Source organism: Myxocyprinus asiaticus, chromosome 14 (genome assembly GCF_019703515.2).
Source record: "Myxocyprinus asiaticus isolate MX2 ecotype Aquarium Trade chromosome 14, UBuf_Myxa_2, whole genome shotgun sequence".
Lineage (NCBI taxonomy): Eukaryota > Metazoa > Chordata > Actinopteri > Cypriniformes > Catostomidae > Myxocyprinus > Myxocyprinus asiaticus.
In genome coordinates, this window is record NC_059357.1 from 22754600 (window position 1) to 22774595 (window position 19996).

Here is a 19996-nt window from a genome sequence, read left to right on the forward strand (position 1 = left end):
CTGTCTAACGCATGTTTACACAGAAAATCAAACAGCACAGACTGACTAAAAAAAAAACATTGTGAGAACGGCCCCTTAAGGCTAGGGTATACTTTTTTCCATGTGCTGCTCAGTCTTGTGCACAGTCAAGCACTTAGCCTTTGCAAGTATACTCTTTTGCCCGCGAACCTGTACGGACGTGGTTGATGCATGCGCACTATGACACTGCTCATGACAGAATTCACGTACTGCGCACTGTGTACAACAGAAGTGTACTTTGGCCTTTAGAAGTTAGCTGCCTATGTAGACTGCATTATCAACTCTGAAAATGCATAAAAACAATGCCTCTAACCATGTTTCTGGCTTCATGACACCGATCCCTGTACAAAAGGGATATGCTGACTCCTCTCTTTGTGCACCTCAAAACAGACAAGGCTGTGGAGGCGAGCGAGAGGTGGAGAGAGAGTGAGTAATGGGTGCTTTTTGAAGGAAGTGCTGATATGTCCTCCAACCATTCAAAGGCAGAGAGAAAGGGAGAAGATAGCACATGCAAATTTAATGAAGTCATGTTTTTTTTCTCACCGAGCACCAACTTGTGCGCACGCTGTGTACACTCCACCCACACTTCCCTGCGGCTGCTCTCAGATAAGGGGGCTTTGTAACAATCACAGTTAGATGAACTTCAAACCCCTGTGTGTTTCTCTTTCTCAGGGAGACATTGTGTAGGTCATATATTGTATACATTACCAGCCTTCAATTATTAAGGAGCACGAAAAAAAAACGGCTAGAGTTCACCATGGTGCCATTGCGGGGCTTATTTGTCACAGTATACTGCAGTACCGGAGATGGCCAGTGGTGGGAGACTTAGAAATATATAATGAAACCTCAAAACACGGGAAAGATATATTGAGTAAAAATTTTCCAGTGGTTGTTAATTCAAAGATTCATCATTTTACAAGTAGAAACAAGCACATATTTAATATCTGAAATTTGGCAGATGCCAACACGGGCAGGTTGTGTGACATGCGCTCATCCTCAAACCAAGCAAATATGACCCAGACTACCTTAAATACGGGTTATAGGTTTGATATTGTGTTGAGTCGCCACTAATGTTCAATTTAAATCTGGGTCTTGAAGAAAAACCAGTAGAGAACCACTGTTTGTGCTCTCGCGTGACCAAAATTTAAGGCAGTTTGTATTCTTACCTTGCAGCCTTCACATGCACTGACTCCATAGTGGTAGCCCGATGACTTGTCCTGACAGACAAAACAGGGCTTATAGACCCGTGGAGGCGGCGGTGGAGAGGGGGGGCTGGGTACAATCTCCTCTGAGCTTGTACTTTGGGTCTCCACAGCTACAAGAGAAGAGAACAGGCTTCAGTTTAATTCAGATATATGAAGTAATTAACAAATTCTTCACATTATGTTACCCACCACCAACCAAATGAGGGTCTTTGTGCACGTCTTCAATTTCATATACATAGCAAGTTATTTTATATTGGAATTAGTAAAAAAATAAAAAAAAAGCTGGTAAAAATCCCCTGAAGTGGTAAGCTTTCACCAGCCAATGCTTAATTTCCCACTCTGCACGGGTCATTAGATTAATTTGGGAAAATAGCATTCTGCCTACCAGAAAAGATATGCGCCATTGTCAGCATAAACTTTCAAATCTTCTCTCTGCTCCCTGGGGAGACTCAGCAAGAGAATGCACGCAAACCCCGATGAGCAGCTAAGGTCATGCTTGTCAAGAGAACGTCTCCATTGCTGGTGAGAGCTGACAGATAGGGTAGTGCCATGCTATCCTTACACACTCACTCGCTTTTCTTCCCAGTTTCAGCTGCTACCGACTGGGAGCAGTGCCAGCCTTAATTAATAAAGTCATGACAGTCAGCCAGGTGTGGAAAGAGAAACCATACGCTGTGCTTGAGTGGAGGGGGTGCCCGAACCATACTGTCAAAGAGCTGTCACGACTGAGAGCTTATAAAACGACTATACGCTGCACTGTGATTTAAAGGGATAGTTCACTCCAAAACAACATTTCTGTCATCATTTATTAATGTTGTTCTAAAACCTGTATGACTTTATTACTTCCATAAAACACAAAAGGAGATGTTGGGGGTGAACCATCCATTTAAATAGCAGGATGCATACCATAAGGGAAACTCACAACTCTACAAACTATGAGCAGAGTATGTCTTGCCCTCTCAACATGTCAAGGGCACAAAAAAAATAAGGTCTTGATAAATTGAGCAGAATAGCTCAAATTCTTATCATCATTGTACTACCTAAGCCGATGTGTCTATGTCAATACACCTACACATAAACTAATGTCTGTATGGTGGTGATGATGGCACCAGTATATTTTCATGATGTAAATGCACATTTACACACACACACACTTGCACACGATACCCCAAACACACACAAACACAGACTCATTCACTCTGCACACTCATCTGTCTCTCCCCTGCCCCATCCTCTCCTCTCCCACCGTGTCTCTCAAAAATGCAATAGCATGGAGGAAAATAAGAGATGGAGAGAGAGGCTGCTGGTGAAGGAGGACAAGAACTTGCTATATGTGGGTGCAGTTCATCTCAGCTATGCAAAGGTTCAGGCTTGGTTAGCAAGCCCTATGCTAACAAATACACATTATAGCAATCTAAAGTATAGCATTGTTGTAGTAATTTTTTCCCTGTCCAGGTAAGATTTCTTGCACCAAAATCAGTTGTATTTGGCCTGACCTTTTTCCTCCCTCTCTTCAATCCTTTGAATTAAACAAGCTTTTTTCTACTGTAACTTTATTTGTTACTGTACCATTAAGATTTCTTTATGCAAATGAATCTGCATCAAACCTTTTCTAATAAAGAAGTCTGTGAAGGTTGTATAGTAGACATAGTAGACAGTGGTAGAACACAGTCACACATCACTTTTACATTCAAATGAGCCAGACATCTAAATGAACCCTTAAACAAAAAGAAAAACAGGGCTATGTGCTGTGACCAGATCTACCTACAGCAAAGATCTTACCTCATAGACTTCGTAAATGCAAACATGGATCGAGCAAAACAAATGCCTGAATCATGAGATATTTCCTTCAATTGCCCTTTTTTTTTTTAAAACACTAAACTAGTGATAGACCAATATGTCCGCTATTATTTGGCCATTTTTTTCCCCTCCCCTTTTTGGAATGCCCAATTCCCAATGTGCTCCAAGTCCTCGTGGTGGTGTAGTGACTCGCCTCATTCTGAGTGGCGGAGGACGAATCTCAGTTGCCTCTGCGTCCGAGACAGTCAATCCGCACATCTTATCACATGGCTTGACCGCGGAGACGTAGCGTGGAAGGCTTCATGCTATTGTGCTGTGGCATGCCACAGCAGAACTCACCACGCGCCCCACCGAGAGCGAGAACCACGTTATAGCGACCATGAGGAGATTACCCCATGTGACTCTTCCCTCCCTAGCGACCGGGCCAATTTGTTTGCTTAGGAGATCTGGCTGGAGTTACTCAGCACGCCCTGGATTCAAACTCGCGACTCCAGGGGTGGTAGTCAGCGTCAATACTTGCTGAGCAACCCAGGCCCCCGATATTTGGCCATTTTGAGACTCAGCAACAGGCCTAAAGTACTGTTTAGCATGGTAAACAAACTAGTGCAAGCACCCAGCCACCGTATTTGCCAATCTGATGACACTTGCTGTTCCTTTTTGCACCACTTTCAGGGAAAGCTGGATGCTTTATGCGAGACCTTTGGTGACGAACTGACTATTTCTACTTGTGAACTCGATCAGTCTATCAAACCCTTGACTAACTTTACCCCGACGAACCCCTCCCTCATTAGTGATATAATACAGAAATCCAATTCCTCTTTGTGCCGGCTAGATCCTGCACCCACATCTCTTCTAAAACACTGTACCTCTGTTATTTCTGCTCCTGTCTCACACCTTGTGAACATGTCTCTTATCTCTGCCACTGTCCCAATATCACTTAAGACTGCTGCTGTTACTCCTATTCTCAAAAAATCTAATCTGGATCCAGCAGACTTTTCAAATTATCATCCAATTTCTAATTGACCATTTGTCTCTAAAATCATGGAAAAGCTTGTCGCCACTGAGCTGCAATCATTTCTACCTCACAACAATCTGTTTGATATATTTCAATCTGGTTTCCGCTTATATCACAGTACTGAAACTGCTCTAGTAATGGTTGTCAATGATCTTTTACTCTCTGGTGACTCAGGCAATCTCTCCATTCTCTTACTACTTGACCTCAGCTCAGCTTTTGACACAGTCTGTCACAAACTACTACTTTCTTGCCTTTCAGAGATTGGTATCTCAGGCATTTCTTTATCCTGGTTCCCTTCATATCTCATGGATAGGCAATAATATATCTCTATACACAATTACAAATACCCCACTGTCCCAATCAAACAAGGTGTTCCTCAGGGCTCAGTTCTTGGTCCATTACGATTCATTATCTTCATTATGCCTCTTGGACAAATTATTCGACGTCATGGTTTTAACTATCACTGCTACGCCGATGATATACAAATATATACAGCTTGCCAGCCAGATTCTATTCACCAGACTGCCTCGTTATCCTCGTGTCAATGAATTGAAGAGCTGTCTTAACTCCAACCTTCTCAAATTAAACTCGAGTAAAACTGAAATCATAATTATTGGACCATCAACACTAACAAAAAATGTAATGTCACTAGCTGTGACATTGATGGTACTCTAATTTTCCAATCTGCCAAAGTCAAAAATTTAGGTATTATTCTTGACCCTTCATTGACCCTAAATGCCTATATTAACAAACTCTCTAAAGCAGCATTTTTCCAACTACGTTGTATCGCCCAAATTCGTCCCTACGTTAGCCCAAAAGATGCTGAATCATTAGTCCATGCATTTATTACATCTCGCCTTGACTACTGTAACGCCCTTTTTACTGGACTACTGGCACACTCTATCTCCCACTTGCAATATATTCAAAATTCTGCTGCGAGAGTTCTAACTTACACTAAAAAATCTGCACATATTACTCCCATCCTATTTAAACTTCACTGGCTACCTGTCGCATCCCGTATTGCATACAAAATTCTACTGCTTACATTTAAATCACTCCATGGTCTAGCTCCTTCTTACCTTTCTGATTTACTTTCTCCCTATACTCCTATTTGCTCACTCCGATCTTCTGGGTGCGATCTTCTTCTTGTTCCTAGATTCCGTCTTTCGTCAATGGGCGGCAGGTCTTTTTCTGTTGTGGCACCTAAGATATGGAGCTCAATTCCCCTGGCACGCCGAACTACTACCTCTATCTCTGAATTCAAAACTCAGCTCAAAACCTATTTTTTCTCTCAATATTATCAGTTATAATGTGTATATGCATCATGTACTGCTCATTGTATTTGTATACTTACTTGTACTGGATTTAAATTTCTAATTGTTTGTATGATCTGTTATCTACTATATGCAACTGCATTTGCTTTCTGTTCCGGACTGGGAAACTGTCCACTGTCCATATGATTGTCTATATGTTTGTTATGTTACTGTTCTTTATTGTGAAGTGTCCTTGAGCTCTGGAAAGGTGCTATATAAATTAAACAATAATAATAATAATAATAATAATAATAATAATAATAATAATATTACAGATAATTGTGCCCGATTTGTTGATAAACAGAAATTGCGCTTAGTGTCAGTAACAAAGCCAACAGCACATGTTCCGTTTTCAAATATTTGTGAACTGGCGTGTTTTAAGCAAATATTGAGTAAATGTGTGTTCATATAAATTTGTGTTTATCTAAATTGTGTGTAAGCTACATCTTATTTACGGTCACTACATATCTGCATTATATCGGTTGCATTACCTGTTCTCCAGATATAGGACATTAAAACATATAGGCTATATTGGCCAACCGTTGCACACAACTTTAAGAAAATGGCTGACACTAGTTTAACCATCAGCTACGTAGATCTTCATGTACATCTTTATGTATTGTGTGTTATGGTTAAAAAGACATCTTGTTTGATCCGCTCTTTGTAAACATGGAAAATAATGCGGCCTCACCTCACCTATCAAATGACGCATGCACTGTTGCTGAGCCAGTGGGCAACAGTCTGAGTCTATTCCCTGTGTACAAAAAAAGCACAGACAACACTAAAAATACCCATCCTGGCACCAACATTGAGTCACGCATCCATCCGCAGGTTTAAATACAAATACAATCGAGTTCAATGCAGTTTGTGTGAGAAAGCTGGCAAATATATTTTTTTTTATTTTTTAGCATGTGCGAATGAACATTGTTGAGTTGTGGAATGAAGAGCAGATAAAAGGCAATAAGAAAGAGAAAGCTTAAATGATGATGTTTAGATACTTTTAAAATAAGTGCTATCGCAGCTAATTATGCAACGATAACTCCCAAGTAAGCCATTCCTAAGTTATTTCCCTGAAACGCATCAACAATGTCGTGCTGTCAAGACAATACTCTAAGCATCCTGACTAGCTAACATAGCAACAATGGCTCAACCAACAGAATGAGTTTGGGTCAGGGCCATCTGTTTGTACTACCAATGGCTGAGGAGAAAAGCGTTCAGAAAACCTGTTTGAAAATAGGGATGGGCATCTTCAAAAACTTTTGTAGTTGAGTACTCTAACCCACAAATAAGTTATCAATTACTCAAATTAAAATTAAAGTTAAAAATAATAAATATGCCATTCTCGGGTAGTGTTTTTAAAAGTCGACTAGCTGCTGCAGAATGAGTACTCGATTAGTCGGTTACATGTGCACATCCCTATTTGAAAACCGATATTTTACAATTCCGTTTGGTGATGTTGGTGGTGCAGAAATTACACACTTCTTAAATCCCATACTATTCTATTGTATGCCACTTATGTATGGTGTGGAGACTAAACATGGCATCTTATCCAAAGGTGCCAATGAGCGCATGCACGTTCTTACACCGATTATACTTAATAAGCCAACAATGTGTGCGGTCATGTAAAATGCAATAAACCGCGTTCCTTTATCGGTGTAAAAGCCATAAACGGCTTATGAATAACCCAACTGACCTTATCAGGTGTTCTTACCGGCTCATCCAATGTGCGCACGTGTATAGTGCATGCCTCTTCACGGTTTGATGTCAAAAGTAGAGAATAATGCGATTTCAAATGTCATGTAAATGCGGATTTCTTGCCTGGTCAGATTTTTAGCATAATCAGCGTATTGGTGTGCATGTAAACGGGCTCAGTGAGCTTGTGAGCATGGACACCAGAGCCATTTATTGTGAGAAAGCTGATGAAGACATCAAATCGGCATATGCATTTACATGCACTGTGTTATCAGCTTTTTCTTTACTTTCATATACATGCGGATCGGTCAGTAAGAAGCTTTCTCCACAGCAACGTAATTTTCACAGGTTTCCCCAATATACATGGACGTGAGGGACAGTAGTCGATATTTTAAATTGGGGTGTATAAATAGGTATATTTTCCACAGAAATGTTGAATTATGTCTGCTGTGTTGACTTGTTGATAAGATGTATGGCTCCATCCTATGATGTTAGTTATCCAATCTGTTCCACGGACATGGGCACTCTTCATTAACTTGTAAGAACGGGGCTAATGTGTTTAAATGGCCACATAAGCCGCTTCTCCAGAAGAAACTTGGGTGTGTTAAATGAGAATGCCGTTTTTGTTAACATGACGTTTGAAAATGCCGCTTTCTGCAAAAACCCTGGAATAAACCGTTTTCTTAAGTGCATGTAAATGTGGTCGATGAGCACAGCAGCATAATAGTAAATATAGCTGCAAGCAGCAATTATGGGGCCAAGCACCAGCATGACAACCACTGCACAACCCAAAGATCTCAGACGAAGCACAGATCACATTGCCCCCGGACGGAATTGAACCCACAACTTTCCGTTCCACAGTTCAGTGTGCTATTCACTGCAACACACAGCGACAACATTGCCAATCAAAAAAGGCAGATGAACCACAGCTTTTACCATGATCAACTTTATATTCATAACTTTTCAACAAAGATTCAAATCACTATTTGATTGGGGAAAAGCTCCATTCAGTAGAACAATACAAAAATCTCCTCACTAATACATTTCTACGTAATGTATGACTTGCTGAGGTGGGGATCAAACCGTGATCCTTCCGTTTGACATTTCATGGCTCTAACCACTGGTCCACTCAGCCGCTGGGCTAACAGATACCAAAAGGAACATACTATGTTAAGATCTTTTCTATTTTTTTTTTTTTTTGACAGCCAAGCACAACAGTCAATATGATTGATTTTGTATTCATGTAACTTTTCAACAGAGATCAAATTCAGAATTTAATTGTGTAACAGCCCAACATTACTAACCGATTAGCATGCTAAGCTACCGTTGGCCTATGGATGGATTGTAATCTTACAAAAGACGGAAAACCCAACAGTTAGCATGCTAACCGAATATCATGCTAAGCTATCATAGCATGTAGCATGATAACCATGCTAAACAAACCATGTTCTTTTGAACTACATGTGATGCTGTTTCAAAACTTCTCAATCCTTTCAAAAAGATATCACTCCCATATATATCAGAAGAACACCAAGATAAAAAAGGAGTATATCTGCAAACAGAAATGATCTGTGATAAGCCCCGCAACTATTCAGTAAACAAAGATCTTCGGTACAATATAACAAATTCTAACACTGGTCCACCTGGGACTCAAACTCACAAACTTTTGAACTATAAATCAGTGCTTTAACACACTAAGCCACTCAGTTGACATGACCATTGAGTGGCAAAGAGACTTCCTGAGGTTAGAATCAGCACTCAAGTTTAGGTTATGTTTTGAACTATAGGTGGCACTGTCTCCAAACTGCTCAAGTATCATCAGGCAATGATGTCGATGATGTATACCAATTTTCTTTGAAATCCAACATTGTATTTAAAAGATATATCATTTTGTAATAAATTTCAATTTGATGGAGAGACAATATAGTTGATATGGGAAAAAAATAGAAAGAAATCTCCATGACATACGGTTCAAAGGTTAGGGAAAAAAATAGGAATTTTTTCACATATGAAAAATATATATATTTGGACATAGGTGGCGCTGTCGCAAAACTCTGTATGTGCCTTCAGACTATGGTCCTCATAAAGCATACCGAGTTTCGTTTCGATAGGACAAAGTGTTCGAGATACAGTCTCAAATCCGTTTTCACGGCCACCTCGTTAACTATTATTTTGCGTAACTTTAAAACAAAGGCAAAAATAAAAATACAAATGTATTCAATCTGTGTGGCTCAGTCTGGAGATTATTTTGAGACCTTGCTTTGCAGAATTGGGTAATGTTTGAAGAATAGTAAAAAAAAAACAATGAATGACAAAATCCAAGCTGGCAGCCACTGTAATGGGCAGAGTTTTAATGTAATCCATTGGAATAATCAAGAGGAGAGTAATCAGTCAAAAAAAACAATTGTGTCTCTAGGCCAAACAGGTTCAGAAGATACACGCAAAAGAAAAGTGAATTTTTGACATGGTGGTGGTGCTATAGAGTATGTCCTAGAGACCCCAAATTTGGTATGGGGGCTATTCATGACTATTCCTATCAGTATGCCACATTTCATAATTTTCCTATGTATGGTTCTATGGGCTGCCATAGACTCCCACTGGGGAGGAATAATAATAATAATACTAATAATAACGAAAACAATAGGTGCCACAGCACCTTCAGTGCTTGGCCCCTAATAAGAGGGGAACAACCATATGTTGTAAATAGTGAAGTCTATGCTGTTAAACTTGAAAAGAGCTCATCTCAACAGAAAACAGACCCCCGTATTGCCAGAAATATAAATATTAAACAATCTGGTATCTCAGTGTGAAGCACTTGCAGATGGTGCTTCAGTTTGTATTTTCACACAAAAAGAGAACAGGAAGTGAGAAAAACTACCGGCTGGCATCACACTTCCTGCACTCATGAATACAAGTGCTTTGAGAAGGTGATACTTAAAGAGTTCACCTTTCTCCCAAAATTACTCTTACTGCTACACTCCCTTTCAATTTCACCAAATTTCTCTCTCCTTTTCACTGCCATTCGCTCATTCCCTAGAGCATCATAGGACCTCTTTCTGCTGCAGAGTTCCAATATGAGTGGCACATTTTCCATAGCAGGGACTGAGCTCAGCACAGATACAGGACACTGTTATGGGAATTGCTATTCTGACAGCAGACAGCAAAATTATACCTCTGTCTACTCTTGTACCACAATGAGTCAAACTTCCTTTTAACTTAAAAAAATTAAACAACTTAGACCCTCGCTGAACTGAGCGGAGAGAAATCCCTCCCTCTTATATAAGTGAAACTTTGAGGGTTAGAAGCCATTTCCCTTGAACCCGAATAACCCTGAAAAACCACAGAACATGCAGCACTAGTGGCTTCTTGCACACAGAAGCTGTGATCAGGTGCTGTGCTTTAATTACGGACTGTGTAGCATCTCTGAGGAGAAGTGTCTTAGTCATGACCCTTTAGTTGGCCTGTAGCTCTGGAGAGAACAACTTGTGTTGAAGTCAGGTTTAATTAAGCCCAGAGGTTCCTAGAGGAAAGACCCATGGCAGAGACATTTTATTAACCCCTGTAAGGGTTTGTAAAATTGGTTGGGCCCCACCATTTGTCTGAGACACCCCTTCCAATGCCACTCTCACACAGGGGCGACATCAATTATAAAGGTGTTTTACTCGTTTGACATCACCTTGCAGTGCCACTCAATGCAACCCCTGGCAGGCTGGGTACATTTTACATTAAAATAGCCACATCCAACACTTAAAGTCTGTTCCAAGACCTAGTGAGCTGGCCTCCTAGACAGCATTTTAAGGCATCAGAGAAGGCAATCCTAGAATGCATTGCGATTTTGGCTGGCCAAAACAAAAAAAGTTGTTGTTTGGATTTAAATAAGCAGATACTTAAGAGGCTATGATTGGATCATTATTGCAGTGATTAATGTTTCAGCTGGCAAAAAATCCTTTAACCCTAACTGATGCTAACTGTAGCTTCTCATTTCTTAAACAACCATGTCGGAAGACATATCCCGTGGTCATGGAAAAGATGTTACTGTGTTTCAGAAGGGGCAAATTATTGGCCTGCATCAAACAAAGAAAACAACTAAAGAGATTGCTGAAATCACTGGAATTGGGTTAAGAACTGTCCAATGCATTATTAAAACCTGGAAGGATAGTGGTGAACCGTCAGCTTCATGGAAGAAATGTGGTCGGAAAAAAATCCTGAATGATCATGATCGGAGCTTGTGTAAACATGTATTCACCAAACTGTTTTGTTCAGGATTCACAATTTGGTACCCCCTTCGACCAAGACTCTTCTTTGGTCGAATATCGGGGGCCGCACACAGACACACACATACGTATATGTATATATGCATGCATCCATCCATCCATCCATCCATCCATCCATCCATACATCCATACATACATACTCACACACACACAGTATATCTATTATTTGTTTTTAGAGCCTCAGTGAGGAAGCCAAAGGTGACTGTTGCAAGGAACACAAAACTCTCCTCTGGCTATACAACATGAATATAATGCCAATATTAGTTATCTATGTGTAGTACAAGTGATGGGTGGGGTGAAGGGGAAAGACACAGCTCTTGTATCTCGGTTTCCCCAAAGACAGTTACCTGAACTCAATGAACTGCCCTGACCCCTGTCTATTAATGTAACAGAGAAGACAAACCAGCAACAAAGAACAGAGATGGAAACACGAAAATGCACAAGCAGAGCTTACAGGAAAATAGCAATCAGTATGTTTACATGCACTTTAAAAGTTAGATTTCAGTCAAATTAAAACAATGAGTCTTTTTACAAATTTCATGTAAACACTTCTCTTGAAATCTCTTTTTTTTTTTTGGACTAATGGCTTGGCTTTGTCCAGCATGTACATTTGAAGTCAGAAGTTTACATACACTTAGGTTGAAGTCATTAAATCTCATTTTGTAACCACTCCACAGATTTCACATTAGCAAACTATAGTTTTGGCAAGTCGTTTAGGACATCTACTTTGTGCATGATAGGGATGTGCGCCGTTTAAACGGACGTTTTGTAACCGACTAGTTGACTAGTCTAAAAAGAAACCAACCTTCAGAAAAAAGTTTTTATGTGACCCATTTTAAATACTTAATCTATTCCAAATCTGATGCTAAATTCCACTGAAAAGGGGCATTTATCTGCGACGTGCTCGCCTTGAATTATGATCATTGTACATTAAATATAGAACATAACACGCATTCACCTTTAGCAAATACAAGTTTATTTATTGAAAACAATTGAATGAATAGTGCAGGATCAATGGAACAACCCTAAAAGCCTGTTCTAAACAGAAATCACCAAGTAAAAGTTACTTAACATATTAAAACAGTCAGGACATTGTTGAAAATAATTAACAGTTAGACTAAGCCAAATCTATGAGAGAGAAAACAAATGCGCTGAAAAGTTGCGTGTATTTGAGGACGTGCAGTCTTGCATTAGCCATTGATCTAATATGACAGCTGCTCGGTAAAGAACGTTAACTAATAACAGTTACGATGTTTATAAAAAAAAAAAAAAAAAGTAGCTATAGGATAGAAAAAAATAGGCCTGTGATGTATCCTACAATAAACCTAATGTACTCTAAACATGACGTGCACACAGAATAAAAGATAGTTTAACCCGTTAAGCAGTCGGCACCTCATTGAAAATAGCCTTCTTAATCAGCAGATTAAAAAAAAATGCTAAAACAGTTATATTCTAGGCTACTTACTCAAAAGCATAAATTTTTTGATGAGTAAAATTAACACGTTGACATGGTCTGGTGAAAGACTGGACTTGACTCACCTGAGGCGGCTATTCTGCGCTTGAAAAGGCCTGCTCAGTGGAAAAAATAACATCCAAGCATACACAGATGTAAAGAAGACTCAAATGTGACAACATCCTTAGGGACTTTCAAAAATTTGGAAAGCCGATTCACGCACCACCGAAGTGATTTCATAACTACTTTGCTGAGTTTGCTTGTCTAGCGAGAGGACATTTTCCTGCGCGCGCCGCGAGTGAGAGGGAAGACGCACGTGCAGCCTGAGGTGAAATTAAACTCTGTATCTGCTCCAGAAATCCTCTTTTTTAAATAATATTTGTATTATTAATTCTATTTAAAACATGTAACATTAATATGACAGTAATTTAAGTGCAGCCTCTGTAAAAAATAATATAAAGCCAAAAGTAAATATGTAAAAATTATCATCAGTTTAATGGGGGGAAAATATTAACCGACTAGTAATTCCAGTGTCGATTAGCAGCATCAGCACCGTTTAGTCGACTAGTCTCGCACATCCCTAGTGCATGACACAAGTAATTTTTCCAACAATTGTTTACAGACAGATTGTTTCACTTTTAATTGATTATATCACAATTCCAGTGGGTCAGAAGTTTACATACACTAAGTTAACTGTGCCTTTAAGCAGCTTGGAAAATTCCAGAAAATTATGTCAAGACTTTAGGCAATTAGCTTCTGATATACTAATTGGGGTCAATTGGAGGTGTACCTGTGGATGTATATTAAGGCCTACCTTCAAACTCTGTGCCTCTTTGCTTGACATCATGGAAAAATCGAAAGAAATCAGCCAAGACCTAAGAAAAAAAAAAAAATTGTGGACCGCCACAAGTCTGGTTCATCCTTGGCAGCAATTTCCAAACGCCTGTAGGTACCGCGTTCATCTGTACAAACAATAGTACGCAAGTATAAACACCATGGGACCACGCAGCCATCATACCGCTCAGGAAGGAGACACATTCTGTCTCCTAGAGATGAACGTAGCTTGGTGCAAAAAGTGCAAATTAATCCCAGAACAACAGTAAAGGATCTTGTGAAGGTGCTGGAGGAAACAGGTAGACAAGTATCCACAGTAAAATGAGTCCTATATTGACATAACCTGAAAGACTGCTCAGCAAGGAAAATCCACTGCTCCAAAACTGCCATAAAAAAGCCAGACTACAGTTTACACATGGGGACAAAGATCTTACTTTTTGGAGAAACGTCCTCTGGTCTCATGAAACAAAAATTTAACTGTTTGGCCAAAATGCCCATCGTTATGTTTGGAGGAAAAAAGGAGAGGCTTGCAAGCCGAAGAACACCATCCTAACTGTGAAGCATGGGGTTGGCAGCATCGTGTTGTGGAGATGCTTTGCTGCAGAAGGGACTGGTGCACTTCACAAAATAGATGGTATCATGAGGAAGGAAAATTATGTGGATTATATTGAAGCAACATCTCAAGACATCAGCCAGAAAGATAAAGCTCGGTCGCAAATGCGTCTTCCAAATGGACAATGACCCCAAGCATGCCTCCAAAGTTGTGGCAAGATGGCTCAAGGACAACAAAGTTAAGGTACTGGAGTGGCCATCACAATGCCCTGACCTCAATCTGATAGAAAATTTGTGGGCAGAACTGAAAAAGCATGTGCGAGCAAGGAGGCCTAAAAACCTGACTCAGTTACACCAGTTCTGTCTGGAGGAATGGGCCAAAATTCCAGCAACTTACTGTGAGAAGCTTGTTGAAGGCTATCCAAAACGTTTTACCCAAGTTAAACAATTTAAAGGCAATGCTACCAAATACTAACAAGGTGTAAACATCTGACCCACTGAGAATGGGATGAAAGAAATAAAAGCTGAAATAAATCATTCTCTCTACTGTTATTCTGACATTTCACATTCTTAAAATAGTGATCCTAACTGACCGAAGACAGGGAATGTTTTCTATGATTAAATATCAGGAATTGTGAAAAACTGAGTTTAAATGTATTTGGCTAAGGTGTATGTAAACTTCTGACTTCAACCATATACACGTTAATCGAACCTTAATGCCTGTAAACATCCTATGTGATTTAATATAATTTGACAGCCAAAAGAACAAAAATCACTCCTCCTCTTAGATTCTTATAGCACAAACATACAGTTACATATATTACGTATATGTATACAACATGATTTTTGAACTCTTTAGACACAATTTGCAGGGAGTCAGTATTGTTAGTGCACATAGACTGAGAAAAAGATTATGCTGCAAAAGATTGAGTGTATGGGAGTTTGTGTGTGTAAGTGAGAAAAAAAGAGAAAAGATTATGAGTTGTGTGTGTGTGTGAGAGAGAGAGAGAGAGAGAGAGAGAGAGAGAGAGAGAGAGGAAAAATAGGGCATAGCATGAAAGGAAAACACTGCATACCTCTCAGCGTTGGCGGTAGTTCTCTGGGGGAAAGTGGATCCTGGTACAACTATTAAGCCTCCCTACATTTACCCGACACACTCTCAATAAAAAATGAGCCCCGTTTCTTTTTGTGTTATTCAAAGTTAACCCAGTGAGGGGGAGGGGGGAGGGGGTACAAATGGAATCAAGGCCCCATCATTACCAACACCATTATGGTAATGGGCCAGTGCTGCTGGGCACAGAGAAAAATGAGCGAGCGGTGGGATGAAAAGCATGCACTCATGTGAAACTACGATGTAGGTCACTTTTCACCAGAGTGCCAGTGAGTCACAGGCCTGGATCACGCCCTGCTCCCACAGTCTTTTCTCCCATTGGTCAACAAGGATAGGAATGACTTGGGTTGTTTTGCCATTTGTGGAGGTGGTGATATTTTGTCAGTTTGCAGGGACCCGTTATGCTAGTGTTCGTCTAGACTTGTAAGGCTTATGAAAGTTATATAACCGACGATAGAAATGTAGGCCTACTTGACAAATATTAGCCTAGACATATTAATGCAGCTAATATCAAAATATACCCAACTTAAATGAAGACTCAAAGACAGGAGCTCAGAGATAGGTTTGAATACAGGCTAGAGTGATTCTGTGTGCAAACATTGCAATGTTTGGGTGGACCACAAGGGATTGTAATCAGAACTTCAAGGAAAGTTCTCAAAATCTTTAGCTGTAGATCAAATCAGAGTAGCTGCACTGAAGACTGGAATGTGTTTTATAAGTCTCTGAGAACTCACAAGTGCAGCAAAATCTCCTTAGTAACAGTAAGACACTGCTGGCAGGTCAAATTCCATCTTGCGACATACTAGAAATGACTTCAGCGACAGACTTCTTAAGGGAAAACTTGTCCACCTCACACTTCAACAGCATTTCTCTACTCTGCGAGGTACTAGGCAGTAGGGCTGCAACTAACGATTATTTTATTAATCGATTAATCTGATTATTGGAATGATTATTCGACTAGTTAGCGATTATTGCAATGATTAATCATTAGCTCTTAACCGATTATTCAGCTTGTGCCCCGACATAAAAGGTTGTATTAAACGTGCTTACTAACAATTAAGAGGACAAAATCATCTTTTAAAAATACCTCTAAATAGAGCCCGACCTGTTCACAGATTACCGATATGGTGGCCGATATATTTAATTTTTGAGTTGGAATGAAAACAGACCTTTTCTATGTGGATTTTTCACAGATTTTGCACTGATATGACTATGCAAAAGGTACTCAGAAGGCTGCTTTCTTAAACAAATATTTTTATCCAAGAATATTTGACATTATTATTATACATTGTCAACAAATTCTAGAAATGAACACTGAGAAAATAAAGAATAAATAAAAATACAATAAATAGTTAAATAAATATCAGTACTGTATGTTTAGTATCAGTCAAATGTTGACCATTTAAATAAATAATAAATTAAAATAAATAGCTAAATAAACATCAGTACTGTTTAGTATCAGTCAAATGTTGACCATTTAAATAAATAATAAATTAAAATAAATAGCTAAATAAACATCAGTACTGTTTAGTATCAGTCAAATGTTGACCATTTAAATAAATAATAAATTAAAATAAATAGCTAAATAAACATCAGTACTGTTTAGTATCAGTCAAATGTTGACCATTTAAATAAATAATAAATTAAAATAAATAGCTAAATAAACATCAGTACTGTTTAGTATCAGTCAAATGCAGACTATATTAATACTGTCGAGTCAAGATAAACAGCGGTGTTACACCGTATTCTGCTATACAAGTTCAGGGGAAACTTTCAACGGTGGAAAACCAGACTTTTAAATATTACATTTTATAAATGACATGACTGGAATTGTTCGGTTGAAGGGGGTACCAAACTGCGAATCCTAAACAAAACAGTTTGGTGAATACATGTTTACTCATTAGCTTCCACTCAGCTGACAAGCAATGAAAGTAGCTACGTGATTAGCTAGATAGCTATAAGCTCGTTGTCACGGAGAGTAAAAGACGGACATTGTTTATTTTACTTTCCAGCATCTCACCAACTAGGTAATAACATAGGGTGAAATCAACACTCAACAGACACAATCCACCACCGCACCGTTGTCTGCTGAGCTGCAAAAAGATGCTATGTTTACCTTTCAATCTGCTACATTACTGACTGCACTGACAAACTATAGCTGGCTAACAGCAAACAGACATGAGTGACATGGTTGTCAGGGACAGGGTTAACGTTATATTAGTTATATTGAAAAGGGAAAATGACGGGGTCATTGTTTATTAACTTTCCAGTATGTATTTAACAAACTAGTTAACTTACCGAGACACCGCTGAACTCCGCCCTGTCTGCAAAGCCACCATCTGTTCAGCTCTGTAAACAGTGGAGTCGGAGCGCGCTCTGCTGGACAAACTACGCTATGACACCAATTCTAAAGCATTGTTTTCTGCATTATATGTTCTGAAAAAAGTTTTCATATTGGTGCATATCGATAAAATATAAGCCGATACCGATATATCGGTGAAAGGCTACTATCGACCGACCGATATATCGGTCGGGCACTACCTCTAAATGACATTCACTGAATTAAAGGGAAAAAAATACTTTTTAAGTTTAATTCAGTAAAGAAATTCACTGCAAAAAATGCTATTGTTATCAAGGTTCTTTGTCTTGTTTTCAATTTAAAATTGTCTAAAAATCCTTAAAAAAAGATACATTTACTTGAGAAGCAACATATAAGATATTTAGATATACTTTAAGAGAATGAATCTTAAATAAGCATTTTTTCTCTTGGTTATACTTCTGCATGTGCAGTAAAGACAAAATATACTTATATATTCAAGATCTATTCTCTAAAAGCAAGTCTAAATATCTTATATGCTGCTACTCAGGTGAATGCATCTTTTTTTAAAGGATTTTTAAATATTTTAAAATATTTGTATTTTTTAAATTATATTCAACATTCTCAGATAAAACATTTTTCTTCTGCAGTATAGCTGCTAAAGTAAATGTAAATAGTTTTAAATGAGTTTGACATTATTTTTGGAAAACAAGCCAAAACAAAAACAAATCAAAAATGTATTTTGTTGCAGTGTATAAGGGGGTGAAGACTACCCTCTCTCACCTTTCTATTCACTTCAATCCATCTTTAACTCACAAAAAAACAAACTCTCTTATTAATAAAGCTGCATACTGCCAGTTTTGATAAGAAATGCACAGTGACACACATATTATGATTCAATAAGTCACGAGCCATCCTCGCAACAGAGGCTGTGTCTCGTTTGGAAGGCTGTGTCCTCCAGAGGTCGCATTTGTCGGCCGCATACGTCATCGAGGCTGTCTCGTTTCATAAAAGCGAGTAGGATACTTCGAATGCAGCCTTCGAATGCGACCTTCTTTCATGGGAATTCGGAGGATGCATGAGGTGTATCCTTCGTGGGCACTCACAACCCTCAATTCTTTGCTTCAACGGAAATGTCTAAAATAAATGACGCCAATTTGCCCGTAAATATGATGTTCAAACACAAGTAATGTTAATTCCCAAGTTGAAGTACCTCAGTAGATGGGTGCAGAGTATATGTATAATTATATTAATATATAATTAAAATAAAGTATTGGACTAAAAGTACACCTGTAAAATCTATTTTCTTTTCCCTTTACATCTTTATAACTCTCCTAAAATGTACCTCATACATTCCCTTCTAAAGGGACTTTGTTCCCTTCTCACTCAAAGCGCTCGCATTTGTTAAAGAGTGGTGTGCTGTCATAGCAACCATGTTACGTTCCGTTTCCGTTTGTCCTATGAAGGCCGTCTCGTTTAAACGAGACTTGTTTAAAGGAGGACGCTCTGTACACTGCAGCCTTCAAAGGACGTGTCCTACCTAGCACTGTCCTGAAATGAGACACAGCTAATGTGTGCCTCAGTGGGTGCAGTTTCAATCTCTCCCCCTTAGATCGGAACATTCGTGCAACTCATAGAAGAGGCGCTGGCTGCACAGAGAAATGCCAGTTTCGGAGTTTGTAGTTATTTACATGATCTGCTTCTGTATTATTTGAACTTTAATAAAGCTATAATGCATTAAATATAACTGCATTTAAGATGTAACACTGGGGTGTCTCCTTTAAAGATGCTCGACACACAAGTTTTGCTTTAACGGAGCGGCAGCACCGGCTCCATTTATTCCATAACGAGAGTGTATCTGTATTTACTTTTGTATTTTTGCATTAGAATTCCCTCATACTTTGTGATCTACATTACCTGAAGCTGTTTGTTAAGTTTAGAGTGCATCTGGACTGTGAGCGGTGTCTTCTTCCTCTCCTCAGTCAGGCACGAACAGCAGTGCTGCTCACGCGTATCAGTTTAATGTGATCTCATGTTACGTTAAATGAGATCAAACGATTATTTGTCAACTAAAATTTCTGTCGACAATTTTTTTGTCAACGTTATCGATAACGTCGACTAATCGTTTAGCCCTACTAAGCAGCTCCCAGACGCTAGACTACAAGCACACCTTTCATACTCCGATTCATGAGCCAGTGTTTACACATAGCACACAAAAGGTCACGAGAAAAGCATTTGCCCGCAAACCAGTATTGTTGTTCAAATAATAAAGTCTTCTGTAATCTTTACGTTAAAAAAAGGCTAAGCTTACAGGCCTGCACAAACTGTTTTAAGAGAGTGTTTCAAACTTTATCCGATTCAACTACCACTCTCTGTGTTCTGTTCAGCAAGCTGGTGAATGAACTGTATGGT

General features: G+C 39.0%; 1 protein-coding gene and 1 long non-coding RNA gene across 12 annotated transcripts in view; one reads left to right on the top strand and one right to left on the bottom strand.

The window, feature by feature from the left end:
• LOC127452296 (uncharacterized) overlaps positions 1–19996 on the top strand; it is a 57910-nt gene that overhangs the window by 25715 nt on the left and 12199 nt on the right. The gene's annotated exons all lie outside the window — the stretch shown is intronic.
• LOC127452287 (retinoic acid receptor alpha-B) overlaps positions 1–19996 on the bottom strand; it is a 183314-nt gene that overhangs the window by 22650 nt on the left and 140668 nt on the right. For all 11 annotated transcript variants that reach the window (XM_051717653.1, XM_051717648.1, XM_051717652.1 and 8 more), the window contains one exon: positions 1185–1333. In XM_051717653.1, coding sequence (XP_051573613.1) covers positions 1185–1333 — 149 coding nt within the window. The remainder of the gene's footprint in view (positions 1–1184; positions 1334–19996) is intronic.